The following is a 24,721-nucleotide window of genomic DNA, read 5'->3' as shown; positions in this document are numbered from 1 at the left end:
AACGACGGTTAGGAATGCTACTCTAATGATTAGCGTGTTCAACGTTTTTATAATTGCAAGCAATTTGTACTGTTTATTCGAGGCTCGTTTCTTCTGAAAATGTCTATTATAGGTATGTATAAGGTAAAGGTACTTAATACTGCTCGCGTTCTCAATATGGCCACTCATAACATCTTGCGAAGTAAGAGCTAAAATTTATCGCTCATAAACCTCGAATTAATCCTTAAGCGTCTGTAGAAAGACGTATTGTAATTGTACATCGCGTGAGCAACTATCAACAAAAAGAAAGTATTTCAGCAAATGTTACCAGCGTAAAAACTGATTGGACTATTATTTGACGTCGAACTTGGACGAGGTAAATGTAAAAGCTTTTCGAAAGCACGAGTGTCCACTAGAAATATTTAATTGACGGTGTCTTTGAGAAGTTTAGACAGATAAATTTTCTTTACTTTGAGACTAATTAGATGCAAAAATGTCAGTCACCTTTCGATCGACGGCAATTCAACTTTTACTGTGGACGTAGGTTCATTCGGTATTAACAAAATGTGTAATTTGCCATAAGGAATGCGTGTTTTTTAGACGGTGTTCTTTGAAACATATCTACCGTGTAAAAAGGAAATTAAGTACACTGATACTTTTTGCACATACATATATTAGAACCTTCATTATACGAGCCTCCATTACCTGAATGTTCAACCATCCGAGTGCTCTACTGTTCAAGAGTTCTATTCTCCGAACAGAATATGTCTTCACAAAATACCACTTCTTTTATCGAAACATTCTTACAGAACCGTAAAAATGAATCAACACATTATATATGGTTAGATTTTAGAAATAATTGTTTATTTTTTCTTTAAGCAAACTAATATTCCCCTGAAGGGGACCAAATTCAAAACATAAATTTCTTTTAGTGATGCAAGGTAAACAGTGTAGAGCAATTAAACATGGAAAAATAATAAATAAATATAGCACTAGGACAATTTTCTTTCTAATTAATAGAACACTTGTTTCCATTACCAGTTATAAATTTATGGAATATTTAATATATCCGTGAAATCGATACGGTCAGGATTCCATAACGTAGGTGAACCTAGTCGACGTGTTTTATAAATACCCGCATTAACATTAAACAACATTTCAACAGGAAACATTCGTTATATCCGTATTTTAATAAGGCACTGCTAAAATATTCAATATTATATCCTAACAGATCGATCACATTCTTCCGTTTCGATTTATAGACAAACGAACCAAAATAAATCGACAAAGACTACGATTCTTATTCATTACAAATGCATCAGTATTATTACATTGAATTAAAAAGCAAATTAACCAGATACGAAAAACATTTTACGTAATACCAAAAAACAAATCCATAGATCATTTTTATAAATGGCCTCGTCTCGATTCGTGTCAAAATGCATTGTTGCTATCACGCTATACTAAACTGAAAAAAAAATTTACCAGATACGAGAGACACTTTACAAATACCAGGACACCCGTAGATCATTCTCTTTTTATAAATTGATCGGTCGTTTAGTATCTGACGCTCGTCTCGTACGTATCGATCGTATCGATCGTTATACGCCGGGGTTTATGTCTTTTTTATGCCGTGTACGTGGGTGATCAGCATTCTTCCGGGTAGCTAATTTAAAAGCGGAGCAAGGTTTTATCTTATCGTACATAACGAATCGTGCTCCAATATCCGGAAGCATTTTGTTCCAACACCACCGCAAACGTGCGTGTAAATTTTTTGTCTACGAATTCTTTTTTTCCGTCCCCCTCGTTTCGATTTAGGATATCACCCATTTACCCGTTCGATCGAATTTGAATACATCGAGCAGATAAAGGATCGATGACGCGAGCCATTTTTCAAGAACCGTTTCGTATTCGATCGAGCCCGATAGTGGAAAAAAACAGCGTCGTGTCGGGGGCGGCGTAAAAACTTCTAGATCATATCTGCGCGTGGCTCGTGATTCTTTAACAATCGATACGGCTCATGACTTCACGAGACGGTTTTTCCCGATACGAATCTTCACTCGACGCGAAACGATTTTCTTATTAAGGATCGTTACGTACGATACCGATCGCGATACTAATACGAGTTGAATCTGTTAAGTAAACTACGCGACGCGAATTGCCGTTCCATTTACGATAATTAACGAACGAATTGTTCGTGATTGCGTTCGCGCGAACGAGAAAATGGGGAAATGTAATTCGAATGCGAGAGAGGCTGAAATCGTGTCGAAACGTTTACCGATAACAATGGTAGTAATTGCGAAATTTTAATCCGTAATAAAAATAATGACAGATACGTTTATAATACCGATTCTACGAAGAGACCCAGCATATGTCTATGGAATTTCAAGTCAATTGGTCAATTACTTTATTAGATATCGCGGAAGGTATTTTCTAAAACATACTTTCGAGAGAAACGCGTCTTTCGTTTCGGATCGTTTTCTACCTAATTTAAAACTCTGTAACTTCTTTCGTATTGCAAATTTAGTTATAATATTCAATACGTATGTTTTCACATGCATCGCCAGTATGACACGGTGGTTTCCAAGTAGTTTCTAAAAAATACCGTATTACGCGAATTCGTGTCATACTTAAAGAGAACAAGATTACACTTTCTTTCTTTCACGACTATCAAAAATATGCTAATTTTATCTTCCTCGTGAGCATCATTGAACAAAAGCGTGAAAGTATTCAAAATGGCCTGACAAAGGTTGTCGTACGCTGTTTCCCACAGCATAACCCTTTGCACTCCAAAAATCTTTATTACTATGAACGACTGGCAATACCAAACGCAATTTTTTGACGTAACTTCTAAAAATGGAAAAATATTCTTTTCTCCACAAAAATATATAAATATCTATAATGTAAATTTTATTCACAGATATCCTAGATTCAATTTGTGTTATCATAAATGAAACTTGAATCAAGTACATATTATGTTTGTCGCGCAAAGTGGAGTGCAAAGAGTTATAAAATTGTGTTTCTATCGAGTGTTCTAATACTCATCGCTAGTCTATGTGTATATTACAAAGTGGAACTCAAAAGATATTGTTTTCCATAATAATTTGTTGATCTTATATGGTTGGGTGATATTTTCAGATGGGGTATCAAGTACGTATTACGTTTGTCGCCATAGCGGCGCAAAGTGGTGTGCAAAGAGTTAAAAATTATGTTTCTGTCGAGTGTTCTAAAAGATATTGTTTTCCATAATAATTTGTCGCGAGATATTATATGGTTTGGGTGATATTTTCAAGATGGGGATAGTAACGGTTCTCGAAACGCCGGTTGTACAACAGATAATGCATTTACATTCGATGCATCCGACTGTTGGTGCACGGGGATCAGGCCCAAGCGTTTCCTACCGAGAAACGCGGTTAAGTTCCGCGCTTGCTACCTCGACCGCATAATCGAGTCTCGTTAATAATTGCCTCATTATTGCGCACCGTTGCGCCGCATCGCTTGTAGCCGAGATATTGGCAGTGTTCGCTATTAATAACACTTTGCCGCCCACGCATCGCCATTGTTGCGAGTGGGGTCCCGCGCATTACATCGCCGAGGATGCGCACAGCGGCCCAACAAAGGCGCGAAAAGCCCGCGTTTCGCATAATCGAACGATTCAATTCTACGGCTGGCGAGCCTCGATCGAATCGTACTCGTTGCTTTGCAACTTTTTCCCTCGAGAAAGAATGCCAGAAATTTCGAGGGACAGGCTCGAAGCGTCGCGAAGAGTTGGAACAAACGCTGAATCGCGAACGCGAACGAACTAACGGCGAAGCATCGAAAATCTGGCAGAGACTCAAAATATGAAAATATAACAGAATTATATTTGACAACGTGTTTCAATAGAACTGTGAAACAAATGGAAAACCGAGGTAGATGACATTTCAGTTTAAAATTGCGTATAACTGTGTTTAGAAAACAAATTATACGAATTGTTCGTCTAATGGTAATTTATATTTCGATAATATCAAATCAAGATCTTTATAGATCGACTTTTCAAGAAAATGCTATGGAGTATTTTCGTATTAAATTATAGTCGTTAATAGTCGTAATGGGAAGAAATGTGCTCAGTTTCCTATATGATCGCTTTGAAGTTCGAGCCGCATCCTGTTTCTTGAGAAAACATATAATTCCAGCGACGCGGCGACCAGTTTACTCAATTTCTAATGAAAAGACATTTCCTCCAACGTATAAATTTATTCCTGTTGACAAAATCAGAGGGAGAATATAATTGCACCACTAAGTTTGCATTTCCAACAACAAATTCTCTGTTTTTGTTTCGTAAACCCGGAATTTCGTTACGAAAAAGTTGTAACGTGGACTTGAAACGTTAATTTTTTAGGTAAATTCGTTTTTGTCGAGTAAGAAAATGCGAACGATGAGAACGTTGAAAAAATGCTCGCCCACGCCGAAACAGCGAAGGAAACAAGCACGATCATATTTTTGACAAAAGTGGCACGCTCGTGTCACGCGCACTTAACTAAAATTCGCATAATAACGTAGACAGGGAATAGTTTCGTCTGAACTGAATTACTAGGAACATTACTGTCCGCGCGTTGAAGTCTCCGTAAATTAAGCACGAGTCCATCGACTCGCGCCGGTTCTTAAATTACCTAGCGTCCATTCACGGTTGCTCGAGCCTAAATACCAAAGTCAACGTAACCACGGCTCAAAGTAACGCGTTTCAATCACAATATTTTCAGTCGCGAACGTTTCCTCGTGAATTTAGAAATTTATCGAGACCGAAGATCTGCCAGAAACGAAAGAAGTTTACTTTCGTGGAGGCAATCTGATAATTCCAAGTTTAAAAATTTCTTTTTGGATTCTCTGGCAATACGTGACCTTGGAAGAATATATTCTGTGCAAAAATTTGAGAATATAAGAATTTTATGCAACGTTCGAAAAAAGAGTTTGCAGAAGTATCGTAGGTTTGATGTTTCTCGATTTCATTGAAACTTTAAATATAGTTTCTGGACTCACTGAGAGAAGAAATTAATTAAATCCATTTGCGAGGATCCGACAGTGGATGATTTACTTAAAAGATGGCACGGAGAGCGTTCTGTCGAATCAAAAATGAGAATTTAATGGCGATGATCTGGCGATTCGAAGCGAAATATACACATTGTGGCTCCGAGATAATTGAAATTGCAACCTTCTTGGCTTCCTGTATCTTCAGCGGAGGATTCGAGTCAATTTTGCGAATAATGGCTATGGGCATAGCAATTGGCGTGGAAGCGTATAATTATGCAGAACATCGCGACGAACACCGGTTATACCGCACCGAAAGGCGATGTCGTCGTAAAAAAAGGCACAAAGAGCACTGAACCTGGTTAAACGGACCGAAAACAAATTTTTTTAAATAACTGGGGGTATCGCTGATCAATCGTAAATTAAAATAAAAATCCAATAACAGGATCTTTTCTTTTTTTAAAATTTAGAATATATGAAATATAAATAGAGAGTAATTCTTTTATGGTAGGAAATTTATTTCTTTTTTAACCTAGTTTTTTTTCGTTTCAATTAAATTATTCCACAACAGAAAGAAAAATATAAAAATGCAAGGAACCTTCGATTTCCCAAATGATCAAGTTTTCAAGTAATTGCGCGCTTCTAAGGAACGCATTCGTAGCGTAGACGAGGTCGTTATGGTATTCAGCAGCAAAAATGGCGGATCGTTTGCGTTCTGAAATTCAGCCAGTGCGAGCGCCCAGGTGTTCGTAACGGCAACAGATCGAATTTATAACGTCCACCGGGTTATACGAAGAGAACACAGTGCTCTTCTAGGACAAGGGTCCCGCGCAGATCCTCCGAGCCCTATAAAACGCTTAATAACGCGGGCTTAAGGCTCGCTCACGGCGGACAAAGGCCGACCTGCCGTAACTTCTTCACGGTGATGCACCGACGGCATTACCAAGCCACGTTATGCCCCCATTATGCGGTATTATGTTACTATTTACGCTATCGCGACTCCCTATTTATTTGTCTTGCCTCGCCTTCCATGTTTGCTCCTTCATCTTCCTCCCGATTCGCCTATTTCTTTTTTTCTCTTCTCATTTTGCCTCCGTCGCTCGTGCTTCGCCTCGAAGCGAACCAGAGGCCAGCGTCCCCTCGTAACGGTATCAAATTTGCGAAATAAAAAGGACCGTGATCCTTTATGGAGCGCAGGACCCCAGGACCTGGTCCCCACCTTGGAGAAACATTGAATCTTTTCGATGATTATCTGTAATTTCGTAACACTGGATTCGATAACAAGGAATTGCAGAATTATTCAGGAATTAAAGTAGATTCTCAATATTTCATGCGTTAAGAGTTAATTAAATTTATACACTTACATTTATTAAATCGTATTTATAGCAAAGTAAAACCATAAACACAGAATCTTATCTTTCAAAAAACAAAGGACACGATTCTCATTCCCTAGGTAAACGTCCATAATATTAATATAAATTATTACTTAAAACTCGGTTGCAAAATAAGTATTCCAATATATAAAAGAAATAAAATAGAAAAATTCGTATTGTTATTTGAAGGAATAAATTTCAGCAAAGAATCAAGGAAACGTTTCTAATATACTTTAAACTGCATCGTGATGCGTTTGAATATTGAATAAGCAAGGCTGGGATTGATAATCTGCAGCCTTGTGAATTATTAAAAACCCATTGCGTATTTCATCGGCGCGATTCATAAGGTATAAGCAACGAACTTCAGGCATTCCCAAGCATAGAAATTCGCAAGGTTAAAGCCTGAGGATCGAGCGACCATGAATCCGTTTCTGTCTTCTTTATCGGTTGCGAGCGAATTCAAAAAGTGGCGTACTCTACGAAAGAAGTGAGACGAAGCAGATATCGTGCGCGAACCTGTTTAATAAAGAAGCCCAATTAACTGTACAACGATCCGCGCTGAAACATAAAGCGAATGCTTCGAACGTTTGCTTTAATTCGCCATAAGTTAGGAGCTATAGCTCGTGTAAACCGTGCTCGTGCAACACTGCTTTTGTTTTTACTGCGCCACGAATCTACTTTCTGAAACGCTGCACCCCATTTCCTCGATAGTCCCTCGCGCAATTGCGCGTTACTATATTGGCGAAAAAGATCTTCGATAATGATTTTTCTCTCATTTTATTTACGCTTCGACTTCCACTATGGAACTGGAAAAATTCTCAAATTGAAAGACGTCGGGGGAAATGAATTTGGATAGGATTTGTGAATTTTAGATGACAAAAATAAGAACTAAAAGAAATTTTAATCCCACGGAAAATTGTATGTCTCGTTTTGATAAAATGAAATTGAATTAAATTTCTTTTTTGTTCTTCTTTCACATTGAAATCGTTTCTAAAAATTGACAACAGATTTTGCGTTTGCTTCGGGTTTCGATCATTGAATTATCGATTTATTTTCGCGAGTTTATGATATTTTAAAAATTCTCAAATTGAGAGGCGTTTGGGGAAATAAATTTGGATAGGATTTGTAAATTTTAGGTGACAAAAATACGAACTAAAAGAAATTTTAATCTTACAGAAAATTGTGTCTCGTTTTGATAAAATGAGACTGGATTAAAAAGTGTTTTTTATTTTGTTCTTCTAAATTGAGATCGTTTCTGTCAACAAATTTCTTGTTTGCTTCAGGTTTCGATCGTTGAATTATCGAATTATTTTCGCGAATTTATGATATTTTATGGCTCGTTCGATTACTTATTGCGGAATCGTAGTAATTAAGTTCCAGTCGATCGCGTGTCGGTCAATAAACAGAAAGGAGCGCTCGGCGGAGAACCCGGCGAAAGACAAGCGTGAGAATAAGGAACTGCAATAGGCTCGCAGTTATGTTTAGTCATTAATGTCCGCAACAACGTCGTTTAACTATTCGAACGTAGCGAACACGCAGCGGCCCACGGTTCCAAGTGTGGGTACCATCTTGTTATCTCCCATCTTTAACCCGTCACGTGGACTTTTCGTTTTGCAACATCACACGCCAGTGCAACATCATTGCACGATGCACTCGGGTTTACGTCAAACCTGGGAAATCTGAGCGCAATTTGAAAACTTTTTTTCCGCCATTAAATATATAGTTTGACCCTTTCATTTTCACTGCAACCACCTACTTAAGACGGGTGAAACGAAATACAATATTTTCAAGAAAATACGAGTAATTCCTCCTTGATCGATCGCTGCGTTGGAAACCGTCGTTGTTCTTTTTGAAGCTAGTTGATCATTTTATTGCCTTTTAATTTTTTTTTTTTATTAAATGGTCCCGAGAGAGCTACCTTTCTCATATCAAATTTTTTTGTGGAAGGTCATAATATTCTTTTGTTAATTGAATAGTTCCTGAGTTAAGAAATTACACAAGAATGCAGCTAGAAATGCATGAAATAAATTAAAACACTTGTTGAAAACCGTCGTTGATCTTTCTGAAGCTAGTTGATCATTCGATATATTATTGTATTTAAATTTCTTTTTTATTAAATGGTCCTGGGAGAGCTACCTTTCTCGTGTCAAATTTTTTCGTGGAAGGTGACAATATTCTTTTGTTATTTGGATAGTTATTTTATAAACACATTTGTAAAATAAATTTTAATTCCACTTACTTATGTAACCATTAATAAAAACAAACAATTATTCGGTTCGATAAGAGCTACTCGAATAACAGAAAAGACTATCCTAGACGATTTAATTAGAAAAAAAAATTAAGTCGCCGTCTTCCTTGGTTTCTGACGAAAAAGTTGAACGAAGAAAGGTTTGATGAGTATCTAGTGGTATTTAAAAAAATTGATTTTGCAAAATCCCGTACGTTTCGCGCGAAGTTTGATGCACTGTTACCTGTTGTTCGATGTGTAGGTGTGCATTCCTTATCGAGCGAAGAAAGGCAAGGGAATAAGGAGCCCCGTTCTCGCGACCGTGTTTAGTCAACGTTATTGCCATTCGGAATCTTTAGCTATTTTACCGTGCCGGCTTTCCATATAGCAACGCCAGAAAGGTGCAACGCCGATGCTTCGCACGGCGCACTTGCATTCTACGCGCATAAGTTATGCACATTATCGTTATGCGCCAGTTCGAGCATAATTTCTGCTCTCAAGTGGTTCGGATACACGCGCCAAGGCGATGCACGTTGCATAGAAACTCTGATTTCAGTTTCTTTTTCTCACTGTTTGCTTCACTCGCCCTCGCCCGGGACTATCCTTTCAAGTATTTCTTATTCCGCGCGTCTACCGATCTGTTTCGTCTCCCTTTCCGCCGTCCACCTCTTACCGTATCCCATTTTACGTTACTCGGTTACCTGCATATCATACACAAACGATGTTCTCAGTTTTTATTAACTTTTACCGAATTAACGTTCAATTTCCATGGGTTCGATCAATATTTCGTAAGTAACCATTTTCTGGTAACGAAGTGAATAATATCTTCACGCTTTCCGAAATTTAAATAGAAATTAGCCGTAAATTAAGTCTAAACGAATTTCAATATTAAATGTATAATTTAAAACTTCATATTAAACTGAAATCAAACTTTTTCAAATTTGCAGTAGTCACGCTTTTTAAAATTGAAATAGAACAGAAATTAAGCATAAATTAAACCTAGACGAATTTCAATATTAAATGCTTAACTTAAAATTTCATGTGAAATTTATCTTACCAACCATGAATCTAAAGAGATAATTCTCGCGAAATAAAATTAATCGATGAATATTTGCGCTCAGAGCAGAATAAATTTAGTCGAAAATAATGTTAGGAAAAAGGAAGAAACTTACGGACTGGAGGTCAGTCGAAAGAATATTTTAAACTAGCTTCGAATTAATCGACACGATTAATAATAATTCACGCGTACACGATTTATCCTTCCTGGCGGCGTTTCACTTTCTCGGTGGTGATCTTTTTATTTTTGTATCACTTAAACGGGATTGTGTACCACTAGTCTTCGTCTCGATACGAGTATTCAAATATGTGCCGGATTTGCACCTCAATGATATGCACCTGCATATAATTTTCTCGTGTCCCTTACCTGTCACGATTTTAATTGCTTATGGAACACCGCAAAGGGTAACGTGTCTCGAAGAAACGTTGACTTGTGTGTTACAAATTGAAACAACGTTATGCTAACACTCTCGTGGTTGATACTCTGTATCCAGTTATCACGTTTAAATTTATATGTGCATCGAGCGAGCGAGAAGAATTATGCCTGCACTGTGAAAGTACAAACGGAATTATGCACTTGCGTTGTACGTGTACCGATCTATAATTCGTCAAAATCGAGAAGCGAACGCTTTCGAATCGCTGGAATCTGGAATTCGAGTCCAACGATCTTCGTGCTTTCGTCGAATCTTTTTACGAATAACGAGATATAAAAATTATGGGACCTCTTCTTCTTCGATTTAATAATAAATTTTAGGAGAACGGTTCGAACGCCAATTTTTTAATTTCATTGATGGGGAAATTGGATGGTTTATTATAAGCTCGTCGAGACACGCTATAGATCGCATTGAATCGATAATGGAGACGTATCGAAAGCTTCGATCATAATTGAGTTTACACGGTATCCTTGGGGCAATTGAAAATAATCCAGGCAACATCTATGCAATTTTCAAACGATGCTGCAACGAAGAATCTTTCGTCCTTGTTGACAAGGAGGAAAAAGTAGTTGCAAAGTATGAATTTTTTTCTTACCGTCAAACTGTTTTTCACGTTGTATTTTAAACGTTATTATTTCAAACCTGAAAATCGTTGCACAAAAACATCAAAGAACTTTTTAATTGTTGGCTAAAATTCAAATTCTGTTTTATATTTGCATATTATCAAGTTTGAAATCGAACTGAAATTTTACTCTGTAATATCTAAAATATTTAATATAAATACTTTGAAGTAAAAAAGGAGCAAAGTTCAGAGATCTACAAAATAAGGAACTACGAAAAGTGTTTGAGAACCGGATCTGTTTTCAATATGTATTATACGCAAATCGTAAGTTGTCGACGATTCAAATTACTCGTATCACCTCCAGTCATAGTGATTATTATTGGCCGAGTCGTTGACACCTACAAGTATATTGCATGACGATGGTCGTAAAGAAGAATCATCGAGCCAAGTGCGATAGTTAAGAATCTAAAGGTGTGGATTTATGGAGAGGATTAGGCGTCTGCCCCCTTGATCCTCTAAATAACAATTCACGATCTCTGCACAGTACAAATTGGGTAAAATGGTTCGAAAATGACAATTTCGTTCGTTTGTATACAATTATTTAAAATGATAACTTCTAAAACCCTTAGTATATAATTGTAATATAATAATATAACAATTCTTTATTTTAAAAATCACCTAAAATCGTTGTCTCCAAGTATAAATAACCCTTTAACCATTACACCAGAACCTTCGAAATTATCCACGAAAAAAATTTTATTTTTAGACAATTGGAAATTACCATACCCAGAATTTCTCGTGGAATTTATTCTCCCAGCCTCCTCTAGATTTATTTTCTTCAACATCTAATATTGAGAATTAATTTTTTCATGAGACTAACATGGCAGTCGACGTGTTAAGAGAAAAAAAAAATTTTTTAAATATAGTTCCCAACGTTTCTTCGATTTGATACCTAAAATCATCCCCCTGCGATATCTTCCTTCGCCACAAAAGAACAAAAGATTGCTATGAACTATGTCTCGATCTATCGGTGGCCAGCAGCGTCGGGGTTCGAACTCGTCACCTTCGATTTGAGCGTAAAAAAATCGTACGGCCCCTCTTGAATAGTCACAGAAATAGGAGGTGGGGCGATGATCACAAGAGAAGATGATCTTAGACGGTACGCAACTGTCATGGATGGTACACGTGTTCCGGAGCAGCGGTCGTTCACGTCCAGTTCAGGTACTCGACCGCCCGCGTAGTCACGTGAGATTTCAAAGTGAACGTTCAACGCTAAAAGAGCATTTTCGTAGTTTCGAGGCTCGAACCGAATCGCTGCGTGTCGCGAATAATCCCACACGTTGTTCGGTCTCCAGTGGAAATTTATATTTCGTGGTTCCAGTGCGTGTTCTCGACGGAAAAAATTAACAGAGAATTTCGCGACAGTGAAAACAGTGTTTCGAGACTCCGTGAAATTCGCGGAATCGAACCGCGTTTGTCGCACGAACATTTTTATCAGTGAATTTTGGGACGAAGTCTTCCTGTTATCGTATTCTTTTTATGGATAAATTGAAGCGCTCGAATCGACTCCAGACTCCTTTTTCTCGACCAACATTGTAACACCGAGGTTAAAGTAATTAAACTTCGCATTGAATTTTAATCTTTCGTTCCCGCCGCGTGCACAGGCAATCGATTTCATTCTTGGACGTAATTTATTCCCGCGGTTACGTGATCCCGCAAGAAACAACAATGTGATCGATGTTCCCCCCTTCTCCCTGTTGCTTGTCATTTTGTCGTTAGTTGCCACGATTTCTTCGCAACGAGATTTAAATCAGTCATTATCTGATTCACGCTCCTTATTATCAACGCGTTGTTTTTGCGGTTTAATTTAAATAACGTAAATACCACGATAAATCGTAGATCCAAAGGTGGGCAGAAATTTGAATAGAAATTTCAAATAACGAAACGTAAACAACTTTCGACGTGTTAAAATTTATAATTAAACTACGTTATTCTCTATAATAGTGTATATTTATAGTTCGATACGAATTGCAATCTGAATTATGAAATTAAATTTTACATCGAACGAATAGAAAATTTTACCAATCTTTGGTTTCGATCACCTATGTTCTAGCACTGTCATTTCTACCTCAGAACTATCTCATTAAATAATTAATACTGGTTTGTTAATATTTATGAACTCAATCTTTGAATACTTCGACGTCAACGTATTCCCTTGTAATCAGAAATTATTTCCATAACATTTATCGGTAAAAACACACGATCGTAGCTTAACTAGTGACAGTGGCGTGACAGTTTCATGTTTTTGTGGACCGTGCGATACGCGTTTAATATTCCATTTAGAACCATCGCTGATAAAATAAAAAATAAAAATAAAGGACAGACGTATTGTTTTGAAATGAGAAGAAATTTGCAAGGACGATAAAATAAAGAATTGTCACCGTAACTATAAATCGATACTTGTAAAAAAAAAAACAATTTCGACGCGGATAAATCACTTTTTTGTAATTTCTCGATCGATGGTACGCGAAGGACTCGCGGAGAGAAATTCCACCGTGTGTTACGCGCGACTCGACCAAACTGCCAGGCTAATTGCAATTAATCGATTTCATCCGGCAATTAAATTTATTATGTCAGTTGCGTATGCCCGCGACGCCGATTACTTTACAGTTTATTTCTGCGTTATCGTTTTCCACGCGTATCGCGACGATACAGAATGCTCAGATAATTTCCTTTTTCGTTTTTACAAAATCTAATCGGGCAATTTCACCTTTTCGATAAACTCGGGGCGTCGATTAACTTTAGACCGCAATTTCTCCTCGTTCTGTGAAATCTATGAGCCAATTAACTTACATAATTACTTAAAGAGAAAACGGATCGACCGGATTTTCGAACTGTAATTATTTGCGACTCTTACTTTTTATGATATCGACAAATTTAGACTGGCGTCAAGAGTAAACTGCCCTTCGACTTTTCTTTTATAATAATTCATTAACAGCTCTTTAGATAATTTATCTAAAGAGAATAAATATTAAGGAATCAACGAATAACATTATATGCTAATATTTCTATTTATTGTCGAATTTCGATGAAAATTAAATAGAAAATTCCAAGCGTAAAAATTTATTTTTTAATCTCTATTTCTGAGATAAAACTTAATCTCTTACCTCGACGATAATAAACGTAACTAATAATTTGTCCATCAATTTTACTCTCAACGCCAAACAAGTTAATTTCTCGATATTTTAATTATTCAGCCGATTCTTTTTACTTCGTCATTGTCCCACGGAACTGCAAACAATCTCAAAGCATTGTACGTCAATTATATAATGCGTTTAGCGTTAATCGTCTCGAAGAAAGAAGATTAATCGATCGTTCATATATATTATGTAATGTTGGGTCCGTCACCGTAAGAACGCGAAAGGAATTTATAAAGTGGACGATCGAAAGCACTGTGCTACCGTTACCTCCTCGCAATCGGGTCGCGAACAAAAGAAGAGTCGAGGGGTTAATTGATGGTGGTCGGTGACATTGTTTATCGGAGGATCAGCATCGAAATTCGGTTGGCTCCCGATGGGTTCTATGCTCGCAGCTCGTTCCACGTTGACGATGGTAATGATCTCGCCAAGAAGTATGCGGATCGACGCAAAATGTCATGACAGGTAACGGTATAATCATGTGACATTCGAGTTTATTAATATTATGTCGCGCGTTTCGTTCTTTCGTGGAAGTGTATCGAACGAGATTCCTGAATGCGAAATTGTCCGTCATTTTAATGGCGACGTCGGTGCTCGTTAAAACGACACGGGAAGAAAGTCGAAAGTAACATCGAGCTCTTCGCAGGGTCTCGAAAAACCACTCGATTTTTATTTTATTTTATTTTAATCTAATGTTTTTTCTTATGGTACTTTTCTGGACGAAATCTTTTATCTTGATAATTGTTTTAAGACGACAGGTTATTATGAATGATAGAACTTTTCACGATATTAAGAAAATTCAATGAAGTTGGAAAAATAAGTTCTACGATTAATGTTAAATTAATTTCTAGTTGTACAGAAATAGAAAGATTTGGTCTGAGAGTTAATCGTGTGAAAGACAACAATGTCGATTGCGACACAGAGGCAGATCTATATGAATTCAATTCGAGGATTCGAAAATGTCAGAGAAATGATAAATAGAAATAGAAATATGAAAGATCAAACATGGGTTTCGAGGCATGAATACACGATGCTATAAAAAGACGATCGTTTTAAGGGAACAAGAATTCATTTGTGAGAATGGGGAAATTTCCAATGATTTTCATCCGTATGGTTATTCTATAGTTGAAAGCGCCACTCTCTGGCGCTTTATTCATCCGAAAGTAATTGCCGGTCCCGACCTACTTACATAAATTATATAAATTACCGTATTGCATCTCAAAGAAGAAACGAAAGAAATAATGAGTGATAGATAAAAGAAAGTGGACTGCAAGTATTAAAGATACTTCATACCGAGAGAAAACTGAAAGAAATTGCAATATCGAATTCACAAGGGGAATAAATACGACGGAATTCTAAATCTTTATTTCGACATCCTAAGAACATGACTAAAATCAATGAACCCCAACAATCCACATTTATAAAACTCATTCAACACTTTCGCTGCCACATCGCCCATGTATGGATCACAAGATTTTCCAAAAATTAATTCTCAAGTTGAGGCGTTGAGAAAAATAAATTTAAATAGAATTTATGAATTTTAACTTACAAAAATAAATACTGAAACTCCCATGCAGTTTAGTCTAAAACAAAAATGCCAGTTTTACAGAAAATTGTATAATTTTCATCTGCTATTAAACATTGTTCTTTCACCCTTATTATTTAAAATCTCAACCTACATATTCACCAGTATACTATTCATATCATTGTCTTAGTCAACATATTTACTAAAAATTCCCTGGAATCGCTGGAATTGCTTGTAAATTTAGCGGTGTAATAATAAAATTGAACGTCGTTAAAATTTTGGAGCTCAACACCGCATCCAGGAGAGATTCCCTCCGCGTCGCTTCCGGAAGGGTTGTTCTCCTGACGACAGACCTAATCGCAGCCCATCGAGTTAACGAACCAAAGTCAGAGTTTCTGGAGTAATTCGACATCCTGTGACGCATTCCAGCGACCGTGACTCGCTTGTACACTGCGATAGCTGACATCAGTTCGCCGCGTTTAGCATAACTGGAATTAATTACACGGACCGTCTCTGGACGTCGGACATGCCGATGAATCGGCGGGAATCGACGTACGAGAGAATAGCGATTCGCGATTGCCTCGCTCGACGTATCTTGTCACAACGATGATAACTCGCGGAGGAAATCCCTTTCATAAATATTCCCGATCGTTAAAGCGCCGATTGAGACCGTCTCCGACAACGTGACGGGAGCTCAAAGGGTGGGGGATCCGTATTATGGCAAAAAAAGTTGCAGTCTCGTGCTTTTTGTTCGTTCGCAACCTTGTAAAATGGCATTCGAGCGGGCCACGTCGAAAGTGCTTGGGGGACGGTGGTCCACGGAGACGAAGAATCCGTTGAATTTTAATTTTAAACCGCGAACAACCGCTTCCGAGCTCCCCCTGGGCCCTCAACGTCGCTTTAATGGCGCGAAGATTAAATTGTGCAAGTAATTTTCGTTTATTGCTTATTTATACGCGAGCCTCGACGTGTGCAACGGTCGCGCACGTTGTTTGTAAACGGATACGCGAAGCTGCCGAAGGTCTCGTGTAATCGACGCTTGGTACCTTCTTTCTTCCTCTTTCAAGGTCGCTAAATAACGAGACACGTGAGCTTTATTGTTTATAACTTCGTTTTATTCCGGGTTCACGATGTTTGTAACTTGCACGCGGGAACGCAGCTTTCAGGGTTCGTCGTCTTTTTAGATAGGAGGCTATGAAAATGGTTCCAGTAAATTTCATTCGGGTTGATAGTATACAAAGTACAAAGAACGATACCACCTTTCATTGAAACATCGTAACGGGCAATCATTGTTCGAATAATCCAGCTACCGTGTCAACAGTGTAGAAATAGAAGTACCGAACGTTTATAAGACGCTGTTCTTGTATCGTTGTACGATCGGAGCGAAAAGAAATTGGACGAGCATTGTCAGCGACGAACAAAGCGAGGCCGTGACGCCATCTGCCTTTCTAATTTCATTACGTCATGACAGATTAAGGATCATCCAAGGTATGGCCCTGTGAATCGTACAATTATTGTCCTTGAACTTGCCTGTTGTTCTCTTGCCGGGTCAGTGAACCTCTCGAACCCTGTCTTTGGATACCAGCTTTGATTTAAAGTGCAAAACATCCAGCAATTTTCGAACGAAATCAAATGTTGAAGTATTTTAAAATCGTGTCTCTAAAATAATAAATTTCTCATTTTTAGGTCAAATTACTCGAAGATTTACACAGTTGGTTCGATCGAGCGCGTCTATTTAATCGTAATTTTGTAGATGAATGGAGTTGTTTATCGTAAAATAAGCTTTTTTAAACGATTGATCGATGTAGTGCTCGAGATTTTGAAGTTTGGTTGTTTCGCTCTTTCCTAACGAATTCGCGAACGATTTTAAACACCTGTTGCGCCACGTTTAAATTAACAGTAATGGCGTCACGAGATCAGCTCCGAAACAAAATCACTGAAACGATAAGCTTTCACCGGATGGGCACACGGAAATCGGTTCGATGCCGAAAGAATGTGCTGAAATTCGACCACGCTTTCTCTGCCATGATGCTGTCGAAGGTCATCGTTACCCGAAATTATTATCAATCGCGTACAAAGTTCGTTCGCGATGGTTGAAAGACTGATTATTACGAACCACGTTCACAACGAGATCATCATTGTAAAATCTTGCAAATCGAACAGATATATTGCAATTAAACCGATTCAATAGTAATCTCCAACGTTAAATTTTGATTTTCACATTATAAATACACGCTAAATAGAAATTAAATAATATAATACACAATTTAAATAGATTAAACGTAAAGAGCATAATGCACTATTCAAATAGAACAGAACAATGTAGATATTAACTATAAAGGCAAACAAGAATAAACAAACCTACGCAAACGCTTAGATGTACTGAACAAAATGGAGTTTCATAAATCCAAATTTTGTATTATGCTCAAATAAAGCCTTCATTAAATTATTAACCTGTATTTTGCTCTTTGCAAAAATGAACTTTCATATATTTCATCTTTGTTTGTTTTGTTTCTATTGAACAGTATTATATCAATTTAACAGTATAGTCAAATTGACGTAACATTACGAAACAGATAAAAAAATAAAACTGATATTACGTGTCAATGGTAATCGTAATATTTTTGATATATTCCAAAGTTATTTGAAAGTCGTGACTTTCTAGTAAATTAATGATTTACCGTATGATTCATACGATTATCAAAACTTTCACAAATCGTAAACATAAACGAATCGCAAAGATTATAGTGATTACGCAAGAGGAAAATAAGAGTGCCCGATCGAAGTTGTGAAATCGGTTCCTCTTACGTTGTAAATGTAACTTCTTTTTTCCTTAAGAAATATTAAACGCTATTCGTTACAGTGAAATATTTAATTGGCGAGCAACGTGTCGAAAAATTTGAACCAAACGATAATTCATTGTGGTTTTTCGTCGTTTCATTTTTTTTACGAAAATCGTCAAATGTATACGTGCATCGACCGAATTAAGAGAGTTTCTTGCAAGTCTGGCATTTAAAAGTTCACCGAATAATATTTTCTTTTGCTCGATGTTACACTTTATTATAGGTCAGACCAATTAAGGGGGCGATTTCACAAAATTCTCAAGCTGTAAAAACCACATTATCGTTTTAATCTCTTTGCCTACACTTTTAGAGATCGGAAATCGTATCAGCCTATCGTCCTTCTTTAGAATCGAACAGATTTTTCAAAACACCTATCCAATTAATGTTTTAAATATATTCAAGTCGCGTAAAAAAGTTTATTGCTTAGCTACTCGTAACCGGGCACCAGCTATTAAAAACACATTTCATTATGCATATCTGGCACCGTGGATGCGATCGGTATACGCGAAAAAAAATGATTTCTTCGAAGAAATAAATTCTGCTCGTGAGAAATAATGGCGAGTCGTGAAACTCCAATAATTCTCGTTGATAGTAATGGAACTGAGGATTTCGCGAGCTGCGTGAAAAATAATAGCAGTGATTGTGGTTGAAATCAAATACTAAACATTTCTATTAAAACTTTACACGAACACGTAGAAAATAAATAGCACTTGATTAAATTTTTTCCAAATACGAGCATGTTTTCTAACGTAACTTAAATACTATTTCAAGTAAAATCATTATATTTTTTAGTGTATTTTTTGGTATCTGAATAATCTTTCTGAAGAAAACTCTCTCATCATAAGCAAATATTGAAGAGTAAACATTTGACGTTGTTGTTATTGTTCTGCCTATTAGGAGAAATTTTCTACATTTTTGATGTAATAAAAATTATACACTTGATAGTAATGATTTTCCAATACAAAATTTAAAAAGAATGTTAGTTGTAAATAAAAAGAAAGGTCTAACTTACTAAAAAAATTAGCTATGTTGGAACGAAACGAGTTAAAATTTTTGATTTGACATTTGATTTTGGGAGAAATTTGGAAAAACGTGTTCCACTTAGTCCCATCGCTATTCGTCAGAGATCTAGACGTCCCTCTGTCTGGTTTTGCCGGCGAATCGGCCCGAAAATGTGTCGATGTCTCGAAAATGACGAGGTCGATCCGCGGCGTCGTGACTTCAGTGGAATTCCGTGTTTAATGCACGAAAGGAGAGAATGCAGCTGCACCGTTGGTTAGTCGGTAACGTGACGTCAATGACTGGTCCTTAGGAAAGGCCAAGGAGATAGCAGGAAACCGAGGAAGCCGTAAAAACTTGTCGTTGCGGAGACGATTTTTGTCGACTCCCCATCGCAAAAAGAACAGTTGGGCAAGCACGCTGAGACGTATCCTGTCCGTTAATTGAGCAGTTCGGATACCACCAGTTTCTGCTATTATGCATTTTAATTACCCTGTTAACTGTTGTAAAGCTTATTTCCACGACAAACTTCAATGTACTCGCGAAACCATCCAACCATCGACGCGTCTCTTCATCTTTCTGTCTTCGTTTATTCATTACAATAGATAACTACTATCAGCTCTTTTCATATTTGCAGTTACAGAATTCATAATATTGTCTGTTAGTAATTTATATTAAATGGGATCAATGTAATGATATTGTTTATTATAATAGACAATTATTTTCAGTTCTTTACGTATTTGGAATTATAGAATTATATTATATTAAATTATATTAAAGTTGATCAATATAATGGTATAAATCGTGAAGAAAATCACATTTTAATGAAACTGTTAATATGGTGAATTTAGGTAAAAATATGTGCAAACAATGGCTGTAAATTTAGTGTTAAAAATTTTCAACGTTAAATCATTATTTAATATTTTACTTATCCTATCAAAGCAGTTTCGATATCCAGGTGTTCCAGTTATTGAATAAGGGTTGCAATTGTGTAGAAATTGTCCCTTCAAACGTCACAATTTTAAGTAGTGTGGTAAAACAAAAATAGAAAATACGAGAAATGAGTATCACCCTTCTGGAAGTGGTACATTCGAAATATCAAATTGCATCATATTTAGCAGCTTGCAAACTCTCAATTTTCCCTGGTTTCGTTAATAACTTGTTCCAAAGAATTGAAATTGCATAGAAATCATCGTCCCTAAAAATGCCAAAATTTTAAAAGCTGTGATTAAAAGATCGAAAAATGAAAGTACCCATTTGGAGGTTCCAACGTTCGTGTAAATTTAAATACAAAGTTCCCATCGTATCGAGCAGCTTGCAAGATGATTTCCGGGAGTATTCACGAAGAAGGGGGTTAGGGCACCCCGGGTACTTTTTCCAGGCGATTCAGGAAAGCTCGGGCAGAAATTCCATCGTCCACAGATCCCATCAGCATAGATAAACATTCTCTTTCTCCCCGGGACCTTTCGCGGTAGGCTAGGAGAAGTCGAGAAATAAGCGGTTCTCTTTTGTGGCTCTCCCCCGTATCTGTTCACCTAGGTTTATCTCTGTTCCTCCCTCTCGGTCCGCGCCGTTAGCGTGGTGTACGCGGTCGCGTCGGTGGGGGTACGGGGCATTGTGTCTCTACGTGGGTATATAAAGAGTAAGCGTGCAAATCCGCGAGCTCGTGTATGGGTATAATCGTTTATTTCGCGTCGACCTTTGCGGGGCACTACGTCAAAATGTCAGACGCGACCCCGCCTGAGCGTAGGGAAGATGCACTGGGAACGTTGTAATGGGCTTACAAAGCGTAACAAACTGATGCGAGGTCAAACACACGACGGGCAATAAACACACGGAAAGATAAATGGGCCCTTAAGGTGCACCACACCGACCCAACCGGGGCCCCGTGAACCGTCGGGGAAAGTGTTTCGTTTTGGCTCGGGCTTCCCTTATTTTCAGACGCGACGGAAGATAATAGCGAGTCGTTAGCCGATTATTTACTAGGAAATTTCAACCGATATTTATTATTACCCCGGTCCAACTGCTGCGCTATTTTCTACCCGCGATATCGCGATCGTAACCCCTTTCGACCTCGTTCGATGTACCAAAGGGGGGGTGAAGTTTTAATTACCGTTGCATTCGGCGGATGTTTCTTTGATTTAAAAGCATCGAACCACGCCAGCCTGAACAAACCAGGAGGACAGGATAGCAGGCTGTTAGCGTTTAATGAGCATCGTTGTAGAATCAGAGACACTATTTTAGGATCGTTTGTACCGGATCGAAACGATGTTCGTGCTCATACCTACTTGTGCGTTCGATTAAACTTTATTTAAAAAGAAATAAACGAAAGGATAGAACGACTACTAAGCATTAACATCGATTTAATTGATGAATTCTCGTTGCATCGTAGAAATTTGTATTTTCGTACCACTGTTATTCGCGTGGACACCCACGTAGAACGGGATTCGAGAATCCTGGAAACGTACGGAGAGTCTTTGGCCGTGATCGAACGCGTTCATGTGGGAGTGATCGGGACGTTTACGTTCGAATCGGACGTTTGACGGAACGATATCGCGGCCTCGGTCGCCTCGCGAGCCTCGAAGATGGGGCTCGAGATCGCCCTAAGCCATAAGTGACTTACGGAGCGTAACAAACTGACGCGAGTTTAAGCGCGGGACGGGCAATAAACACGCGGAAAGATAAATGGACCCTTGGGTCCATCGGTGCAGTCTCGAGGAAAGTGTATCATTTCGACTAGATCTTTTCGCTCATACACAACCAAGTAAAATGTGGATCGTCTGGAATGCGCAACGTTGAATAAGGTGGTCGAACGTTATTGTTAAATACTTGGACCTTGCAGAAACTTGACCACCAAACGTACTATTCTTCCTCGAAATTTGCGTTTTTTTAATGTCACAAACTGGCAACACAATCTTCGAAATTTGTTTTTTTTTTTTTCTAAAAAGTAGGTAGGATTTCGGGGGTATGTCTATTCACCAAAAATAATTGTAATTGACCCCCGCAACCAAAAATATTTTTTTTAGAACGATTTGAAAACTTTTTTTTTCGTCGAAAAATTTCAGCAGCTACCTGAATTTTTTTCTCGAAAGTGGGTAGGATTTCGGGGGTATGTGTATTCACAAAAAATGATTATAATTAACCCCCGCAACCGAAAATAATTTTTTCAGAATGATTTGAAATTTTTTAATAACTTACTAACTTACTAACGAAGCCTCAGTCAAGAAATTGATATTTTTGATTTTCGTCTTATTTTTGCTTCTAGTATCTCCCATTAAAATTTTTCCCAGGGGTGGCCGAACACCCTGTATAAGTTTCCCGATAAGAAACACGATTTATAGTAAACTCTCGCCAGTTTAGAAACAAGTTTAACCGACGGCAATGTCCTCTTTTTTCAGATGCCACAAACGGTGCCTTCCGCAGCCGGCTATTCGCCGTCGTTCGATTACAGCACATTCCAGTTCGATTTATCCCTTCTTTCGGACGATTATGTCACCGCGAGCGCTCAGAATACCTTGAAACCGACGCAAATCAAACAGGAAGCTCAATCGCCGCGTCCTAGCTCGCCCATTACTTACTCGAGTCCGCCGTATCCCGGCGCGGGCGGTGAATTGCCACTGTCCCCCAATTATTCGCACGAGGGTTCGCCAGGATATCCGACGAGCCCCTACTACGTACCCAGGAGTCCTCAGAGCGCGCAATTTTATCCTACCAGCCCGGAACCGTCCGCGAAACAACCGGTCAAAAGGGAGAAGAGTCTCGATCTGCTGGCCATCTTGCAGGAATCCAGGTAAACACTTCTCTATATAAAAGTAAAATAATAAATAAAATCCTATAGACCACCGATGAACTGTATTTCGAAAATAACAATTACTATAAATTACAATATTAACCTTTTGCACTTCGAGAGACTTTACAAAAATATTCTCTTCTCCATAAAAATGTATAATTTAAATTTTATTCGTATATTTCCCAACTTGAATCTAGCTATGGTACGTATTTTGTTCGAGTAGAGTGCAAAGGGTTAAATATCTTCAAAAAGTAACTTTGTTGTTAAAGAATCAGTCATCTTAACATTTTGAAGCAGCACTATTTTTCGTCTATATTCGTCAAGACGATTTCAACAACCTCCTTGAAACTACGACCTTGAAATGGCCTTGAATTTAAAGTTGCCTTTCTTTTTGAGCCCCAAGCCTAGAGGACCCTCTCCCCTGGAAATTTAAGCATCGACGATAATCAAATCGCGATACTAAACCCTCCAATGATATGCACCCTACCTGTAACTTTGGTTTCAGACTGCTGGCCGAGAGTCTGGGGTACAGGGAGGATTCGACCGATTGCACAGTGCCGTGCACGCCGCCCAGAACGGAGGAGGACATTTACAACAGCCTTGACGCGGATTTCTTCGCTAAGAAAGAAGATGCCGGAGTGCAAGGACACCCGTTGCTGAAGGAAATCCTCTTCAAAGAAGAGCCTCGGTCCAATTGCAGCAGCAGCAGCAGCGTCAGCAGCAATTCCTCTTCGTTGTCGTCTTCTTCATCAACGACATCCTCTTCGCCCGATCCGATAGAGCTCGAGAACAGTTCGCCGCTGAGGAACTTGCTCTTCAAGGGCGCTCGAAAGGATTTCGCGGACGTTGCGAGAACAAATGTCCTGAAACTCGAGAGAATACAGGACGAGGTTAGCAATCCTCTGCAAAAGGAGGAGGAGCTTTTCAAGGACGGCCAAAAGAGCGACCATCAGTTGCTGAGGGAGGTTCTGAGGGACACCAGCTTTCAAAGGAAGTACAATCTGAGACCCGTGGATCTTGGTAGCGTCGGCACCGGGTTCGTGGAAGACATGGAACCCGGTGAGTGCGTCGGGGACCTGACCAGAGAACAGATCGAGCCCGTCCTCAGTCTGGCTATCCAACAGCTGCAGAAAGACTTTGATAATACCTGCGTAGCACTGGGAATCCACCCAGGTGAGTAACACTCATTTCTTTTCAGTTTTCGTTGAAAAACGTGTCTCTAATTCGACACTAATTTGTTAGTATCATTATTAGTAGGATCTGGACGTTTAGAAAATTCTGAAACTTTGGGGATATCTAGAGACTACTAGATCCCACATACTTTTTCAACATAATAATCTTTAATGCTTGGAATATTCTTGGAAAATATTTTTTAATGCCACTAATTCTGTTTCTTATTATATCACTTTGACATTATTATTATTCGTGCTAAATTCTTGTATTATTTTTTTGTAAACGAACATTTTAAAAATAACAGTGCTCCATGTGGATATGTTCTGTTTGAATACCAGAATGCAATGTTTCCATTTCAAATGTAATATATTTGTCGAGATTTTTATTTGCGAAGTAGGTCGATTTATTTTATAAACTGTTAATATATTTTTTAATCGGTACAACTGTTCAAAATGGTTGCGTGGAATAGAGGAGGTACTTTTTTATACCGGTGGAAAATTCCGTGTATTATTCAGCAGTCGAGACGTTTACGAGATGCCAGTATGAACGATACTTT

General features: G+C 38.1%; 1 protein-coding gene across 2 annotated transcripts in view; it reads left to right on the top strand.

The window, feature by feature from the left end:
* The window catches only part of Ets98b (DNA-binding protein Ets98B), an 85,378-nt gene that overhangs the window by 45,257 nt on the left and 15,400 nt on the right, over positions 1 to 24,721 (top strand). For both annotated transcript variants that reach the window (XM_076763941.1, XM_076763940.1), the window contains 2 exons: positions 22,601 to 22,992; positions 23,498 to 24,165. In XM_076763941.1, coding sequence (XP_076620056.1) covers positions 22,601 to 22,992; positions 23,498 to 24,165 — 1,060 coding nt within the window. The remainder of the gene's footprint in view (positions 1 to 22,600; positions 22,993 to 23,497; positions 24,166 to 24,721) is intronic.

This window comes from Colletes latitarsis, chromosome 4 (assembly GCF_051014445.1).
Source record: "Colletes latitarsis isolate SP2378_abdomen chromosome 4, iyColLati1, whole genome shotgun sequence".
Lineage (NCBI taxonomy): Eukaryota > Metazoa > Arthropoda > Insecta > Hymenoptera > Colletidae > Colletes > Colletes latitarsis.
Note: the sequence above shows the minus strand (reverse complement) of the source record. Positions and strands in the feature narration are given on the sequence as shown.